Below are 7,141 nucleotides of genomic sequence, written 5' to 3'. Positions count from 1 at the left end.
AAGCAAGTGAAAGATCTGTATGGCAAGAACTTCAAGTCTCTGAAGAAAGAAATCAAAGAAGGTCTCAGAAGATGGAAAGTCCTCCCATGCTCATGATTGGCAGGATAGATATAGTAAAAAGGGCCATCTTGCTGAGAGCAATCTTAGATTTAATGCAATCCCCATCAAAATTGCAACTTAATTCTTGATATTAACTTTTTGTTAAAAGCAGAATATGATTCAAGAATAATGATATTTTCAATCCTTATAGAATTATTACCTAAATTAATTTTGTTACATGTAGAATAGAGGCATTAAACATGGCTTCTTTGGGTTATTGGATACACTGGGTATACACTAATGACCAGCATCCTTTAGAAATATGGCCTAGATGCCTGTCATTTTATGTATCAAGGACTCTAGAGATTATCTCATTTCTTTTAGCCAATCTCAAAAAATTGGCAAGTGAAGTAAATTTGATCCATATTCCTGAATGTTTGTCTTTCTAGGTACTTTTTCTGTTCTATCACTTTGTTTATTTGACTTATAAAAAATATAAATGAGGAGGATTATAACTCAGTGGATGAATATGCTTACATAGCACCAGTATGCATTCCTTTCAAGGAGGAGAGAAAGAAAGAAGAATGAGCCCAGACTTCTTGGGAGGCTATTGCAGTATGGAAATACAGTGCCTCCCAAGTACTATGTTCTGAAGAATTGGTTACTTTTGGGAGTTAACTGGACACTCTGAACTCATCAACGATTACTATAATCTTATTTAGGAGGTAGGACATCATTGATGGAAGTAGTCCTTTGAAGTTCTAACTTTGTAAACTCTTACTTCTTACCTGTTCTGATACAAAGAATTTCCTTCTCCTCCAGTTCTCACAGCCATTGAAATTGCAACGAACCCAACCTAATATCAGCACTTATATCTGGAAGGTAATTAACAACCACCTAAGTGAATGTGAGACCTGCTCAAAGGGAGGGAATCAGTGCCTGGTACCATAAACCTGCCCAGCACATATGGCTGGTGTGACCAGGGTCCTTAGCAGAAAACCAACTATTGCCGTTTTCCCAGAGCAGTAGAATTTCTGTTTGATTTATTCCCTGCCCACAGATAAGTGTAGTTCCTACTCATCAAAGAAATGTGCAGCAGATGGAGACATCACAGAATCCATAACTGGTCAAAGTACTGGGAGAGAATTGGTTTGCTACAAGGATAGGCCCAATGATCATAAAATGATTTCAAGCATTCCACTCTAAACCCATATACAAATGGACTCAGCTGATTGTATATATGTAAATATAGTGCTCATGCGTGAAATAAAAGCAAACAAAAAAACAAAACAAAACAAACAACAAAACTCAAAATGGAGCCAAAATAATGTTTTCATTTTAGAAGCTGTTTTTCTCTGGCACTTTCTGATGTCAGTGGACATGTAACACAGGGCTCCACTGTTTTCTCAGCTGTATTAGTAATTTTTATCCTAGTGACTAAATAGTTGATATAAGTGACCGGTTTACAGTTCGAGGGTGTAGTCCATCACAGTGGGGAAGGCATGGTGGAAGAGTCATGAAGTCACACAGCCTTTGTAACCTGCGAGGAAGCAGAGTGAGGTAAATGCTGTTCTGTTTCTCCATCTTATTCAGTCCAAGACCCAACTCATGAAATGGTTTGACCAAGTCTTAGGGTAGATTTTCCACCTCAATTAATAAAAATAACCACAAAAACAACAACTACCTACCCCATATATTTGTTTCCATGCTGAGTCTAAATCCAGGCCTCAGTGTGTCCCTGGAACTATGACACAAAATTCCATGAATTCTCTCAATCTTGCATATTTCATGGCTGCAAAACCAGTGCCACAATGGACCAGGCTGCCAGATTTCACTACCATATGTGGATGGAGGTTGGTCCACTTGGACCACAGTTGTATCAGCTTCTGTGCGCTGACTCTGAGGAAGCATTTCTCTAGGATATTGCTTTTGAGCCCCTGCAATGGTATTCAAAGGAGGTTGTCTCCTTCAAATGAATTTGTATTTTCACAAGATGGAGGTTTCAATGGTGGGAACTTGCTTTTGTGTAACTTTGTTCCCTGTGTGAAGAGTTCCAGGTTTCCCTTCAGTAACACTAATCTCAAACAATATCCATTGCTCTTCAACTTGCCTTGTCTGTAATTTTAAACTCACTCACACTCTGCATATTTGTAATATCTCTTGGCTTTATTGTTTGGTCTCTCGCTGCAGAGTTGGAATAGTAGCGAGCAGTAATCATGCCACAGTCTGAATGGAATCCCAGTTTGATATTTCCACTGCTGAACAAATTAGTCCATTACTTCTCTTTTTTATTGGTTATTTTATTTACTTACATTTCAAATGTTATTCCCCTTCCCAGTTTCCCCTCCACACACCCCCATCCCCTCATTCTTCCCATGCCTCTATGAGGGTGCTTCCCCACTTGCCGACCCATTCCTGCTTCAGCAGCCTAGCATTCCCTATTCTGGGTCATCAAGCCTCCACAAGACCAAGGAGTTTCCCTCCTAGTGATACCAGATAAGGAAATCCTCTGCTGTATATCCAGCTGGAGTCATGACTCCATCCCTGACCCTGTGCATTCTTTGGTTGGTGGTTTATTCCCTGGGAGCTTTGGGGGTCTTGTTGGTTGATATTGTTGTTCTTCCTATGAGGTTGAAACCCCTTCAGCTCCTACAGTCCTTGCCTAACTTCCCCATTTGGGTCCCCACGCTGAGTCCAATGTTTAGCTGTGTATATCTGCATCTGTATTGGCTCAACTGTGGCAGAGCCTCTTAGGGGACAGCTATACTAGGCTTCAGTCAGTAAGTACTTCTTGGTACTAGCAATAGTGTCTGGATTTGATGTCAGCAGATGGGATAGATCCCTAGGTGGGGCAGTCTCTGGATGGCCTTTCCTTCAGTTTCTGCTCCACTCTTTGTCCCTGCATTTCCTTTTGACAGGAGGAATTCTGGATTCATATTTTTGAGGTGGGTGGGTGGCCCCATCCCTCAACTGGAGGCTGGGCCTATCCACTGGAAATGGCCTCTACAGGTTCTAGCTCCTATTTGTGGTTACTTTGGTTAAAGTCTCCCTGTTGGGTCCTGGGAAAGTCTTGGGTCCCTGGTATCTGGGACTTTCTAGTGGCTACCCCTAGTTCTCCTTCCCCCACTGCTATACACCTACTTTCAAATTCCTGACCCTCTATACTTCTTCCTCATCTCCTCCCTTATATGAACTGGCCCCCCTTTTTCCCTCCCCCTCTTCTCTCCCTCCCAGATCCCTCTCTTCTTCTACTTTCCAGAAATTAGTCTCTTCCCCCTACTTACAATTCTGCTATAATCATGGAACAGGCAAACACACCCATGTTGTTTTCTGAAATATAGCATTAATTACCTCTATCTGAGTTTCAAATGGAGTACTTGTTCTCCTCTGAAACATGAGCTAGGCCTCCAATGTTTATGTTTCTATTGAAATTCTTGTCTTCTAAGCTCCCACCAGAACGGCCCAATTATGATCTCTCTGCTTACAACTTCATCGAGTTTCTCCTGCCTCAAATTCCAATCTCTCTCACATCCTTTGACAAACTAGCTCCAAAGGCTGACAAACCACACGTTTAGTTCCTCACATCTACAAACTACTTCAGGACCCAGTGTTCTTTGATAGCCACATTTCTCATAAGCACTTAAGGAGGGAAAGGTTTACTTTGGTTCACAAATCACAGGTGTGGTCCATCATGGCAACTACCATGTGGGAGCAATAGTCTGAAGCAGCTGGTCTTACTATACATGCAGACAGAGGAGGAAAGAGATGAATGCTGGAGTTCAGCCAAATTTCTCCCTTCTATTCTACCTGAGACCCTAGCCCATAGAACAGTGCCATCCACACAGAGGGGGTGTCTTTTTAACCTTAACTAATATAGAAACTTCCTCAGACACACGTCCAGATGTTTGATTCTATGGTAGTTCTTAATCCCACCAAGTTGAGAACGTTAACCATTATATCAGACATATGTGCTAGAAAGGGTAAGTTATATGACCCAGAACTTAAGAATGAGAAATAAGAGATGAGAAAACGCCAAAAGAGGCAGAAAAGGCAAAGCCTCAAAGGATAACGGGGTTATCACAGTCCTTTCTTTTGCTGAGAGTCTGGCCTCAGAAAGTGCTACTTGACAGCTGTGACTATGAGACACTATCAAAAGATACACTGAGAACAGTGGAAAGAAATGGGAAAAGGTCAATCGAATAATAACCTTGTTGGGCCTGCAAAAGTGCTCTGGGTTCAGGTACCATGCTTTTCCTTCTTTATTTCTATGTGAAGAATAAACATTTTTTTCATTATATTTACATAGATAAGATTACGTGCAATTTAAAAAAGAAAGAAGGAAAGGTGTCTGAACAGGTGTTAAGCAGGGCTGCAATTAAGACGTCATAAAGCAATTACCTCCTGATGAAGGATCAAGCAAGATGGCTTCCCTATGAGACAGGTGACCTAAGGCCTGGGTATTATCCGTGTCAGTTGACAAAGAATTCAGTTAGAGGACATGTAAGCTGGATCACTCCTCTTGGCAGGGATCCATAGCCAAGGCAGCTGTTGCTTATCAAAGATACACTAAAGTTTATTGAGGTGATGTATCCAGACACAGAAGATATGTGTGCATATATATTGAGTGTCTAGGACTACAATCTCAGAATAGTAACATATCCTTCCCCGAAGACCTCAAAAACATTTCCTGAGCTTTCTGGTGAGTGAATCTGCCTTTCAGAAACTCCCTTTCCTTCTCCAAAGGCTAGAAGAATCACGGCAAGGAAGCTGGTGTTCCTCCCCATCTACTCCCTTGACATTACCCATTGTCCTCTTCCCTTCCTTCATGGCCACACCAGAGCTCAGAGACTCACGCTCTTTCCTTTTGCCTTCCAGCTCTAGGAGGCTGACTTTCTACAACATGAAGCCTACACTGTGTTTCCTTTTCATCCTCATCTTCCTTCTCTCGCTGATGGTCCCAGGGAACACGCAGTGCTCCTTTGAGTCTTTGGTGGATCAAAAGATCAAGAAAGCACTCAGTCAACAAAGTGAGCAATGGGGCAAGGAAAATCGCAGCTTCATGTTTACTTAGGCCACCTATTCCTAAACCTTTTCTTCATCTCTATCCCATCCCAAGATGCCAGCCTCTAATTAGTCCTCAGAAATCCTACGTTCCTGTTCAGGGACCCATTAGGGTATCCTACTCCATTTTGAGCTCTTGATCCAAAGCCAAAGTGTTTTGATGAGGAGAAACAAGAAGACTGGTAAGGGTAGTGCATGAACACTTTATGAGTCAGGTATAAATCATAGTCTTTACATTTTAAAGCCAATTTGTGAGCTAAGAATAACTATTACTTTCACTTCACACATTAAATTAACTTTGGGGTCTGGAGAGATGAATTGGCAGATAAAGGCACTGGTTGCTCTTCGAGAGGACCTGAGTTGAAGCCTGGCACCCACTCTGGCTCAAAAACATTTGTAACTCCTGTCACAGAGGCTTGGATGACATCTTCTGGCTACTAGAAGCACAAGGCATTCATGTGATGCACAGATATAAATGTAGGCAAAATGCATACAACTTTTTAAAAGAAATGAAACCTTAAAAGTTAGTGTGTAGCTTGATTATCAAAAATAGCAGCTCTAAGTTGCAAGAGGACTTTGAAGGAGGTTGTGAGAAAGAACATAGGCAGTGCCCCCTATTTACTACTCAAGCACCGTTCTCTTGACAGAGACTAAGAAGCTCTCCTGCACTAGTATCACGGCTGCTGGCAGACTGGCTTCCTGTCCTGTTGGTGAGTAACTCCACACAGAGAATTTGTGAGCAAGGCAACCTATGTTCTTACCCATCAATGTTCTAATAATGATCTATTTTTCTATATCAAAATTTTTACTGTCAGGGAAATAAGCCATGGTCCTGGAGCCCAGCTATCTCTTACTGGTTTTCAGTTCCTTTAAGGATGCTACTTGACAGAACTTGAGTTTCTGTTCTTCCTTTCCTTTCTTTCTATTGTACTCTCATATGTCACCTATTTGCACCTTGTCTGGGTATGAATATGTCCCCATTTCTTTCCAATGTATTCCCTTGTATTACCGGGCAGGGAGTCAAAGTAAATTTTCCATCAATTGAATGATATTGAAATGCAAGTCTTTTTTGTTTAAGTGAATTTTGTTTAATGAGTTTAAGTAACTTTTCTTTTTATAGGTAATTCCCAAAACTGATTTAGCATGAGCTTCTTAGGGAGAACAGTTAGGGTCTTACCATCTCTTACAGTTCAATAGCTCTGACGTCTGTCTCACATGACTTTGCAGGGATGGTTGTCACTGGTTGTGCTTGTGGCTATGCCTGTGGATCTTGGGATATCCGGGATGGAACTACTTGCCACTGCCAGTGTGCAGTCATGGATTGGGTCACTGCCCGCTGCTGCCAAATGGTTTAAGAATAAGGAAGCTGAGAATCCAGTTTTAAAATGATAAGCATCATGAAACCATGATCTTGACGAGGAAACCCGACTCATTGTCTTCATAATGTATCCATATTACTAAATAATTGTTCTTGAATAAAGACAGATCTGCACCTGCGTATTATGTCTTTAATGTTATTTCTCCTAGATTTGGGTGTCTGTTGTCAGAAAATATTTTCAGTATCACAGAGACTGTACCTCAGGACAGCATGTAAGATGGGTGGCGAAGAAAGATAGGAGAAGATGGGGAAATGGACTGACCCTCTGTTTTTTCTACTTCCTCATAATCTACCAAAAATATTGAATGTATTGTTGGCATGAAATATAGTAAAGCAAAATGACAAGCTTATATAGAGCTCACCAACAGGAATAGTGAATCCCACACCATGTGCAAGAAGGCTTTGCAAGGTGCGGGCAGAGAAGGAAACTTAAAGCAATTTGTAACTTTTTACAATCTATGTGTATTCTTTCCCACTTACTTGCCTGAGAAGGCTTTCCACAAGGTAAACACTCTGTCATTGCCTTTCTTCCAGTTAGCCATAGGTACCACAGCCCCCACCTACTGTTAAGTCTTGACACAGTGAATCTTCCCATGTATAAAAATTTACAGAATTCCAAACCAGAAAATAATTTTAAATGCTGCTACTAATGTTAAGCAAATG

General features: G+C 41.2%; 1 protein-coding gene across 1 annotated transcript; it reads left to right on the top strand.

Moving 5' to 3' along the window:
- Positions 1-4,683: 4,683 nt before the first annotated feature.
- Retnlb (resistin like beta) lies at positions 4,684-6,592 on the top strand. Its single transcript, NM_001024281.2, has 4 exons — positions 4,684-4,738; positions 4,915-5,066; positions 5,748-5,810; positions 6,328-6,592. Exons 2-4 carry the CDS (start codon positions 4,940-4,942, stop codon positions 6,453-6,455), a joined length of 318 nt encoding a protein of 105 aa, NP_001019452.1. The 5' UTR covers positions 4,684-4,738; positions 4,915-4,939; the 3' UTR covers positions 6,456-6,592.
- The last annotated feature ends 549 nt before the right edge of the window (positions 6,593-7,141 follow it).

Source organism: Rattus norvegicus, chromosome 11, assembly GCF_021556685.1.
Source record: "Rattus norvegicus strain SHRSP/BbbUtx chromosome 11, alternate assembly SHRSP_T2T, whole genome shotgun sequence".
Taxonomy (NCBI): Eukaryota; Metazoa; Chordata; class Mammalia; order Rodentia; family Muridae; genus Rattus; species Rattus norvegicus.
The sequence above is the reverse complement of the archived record's forward strand: the minus strand, read 5'-3'. Positions and strand labels throughout refer to the sequence as shown.

Coding starts and splice junctions, on each gene's coding strand:
- Retnlb (NM_001024281.2), top strand. CDS start 4,940: ATGAAGCCTACACTGTGTTTCCTTTTCATCCTCATCTTCCTTCTCTCG. Junction 5,067..5,747: donor GAAAGCACTCAGTCAACAAA/GTGAGCAATGGG, acceptor TTCTCTTGACAG/AGACTAAGAAGCTCTCCTGC. Junction 5,811..6,327: donor ACTGGCTTCCTGTCCTGTTG/GTGAGTAACTCC, acceptor ATGACTTTGCAG/GGATGGTTGTCACTGGTTGT.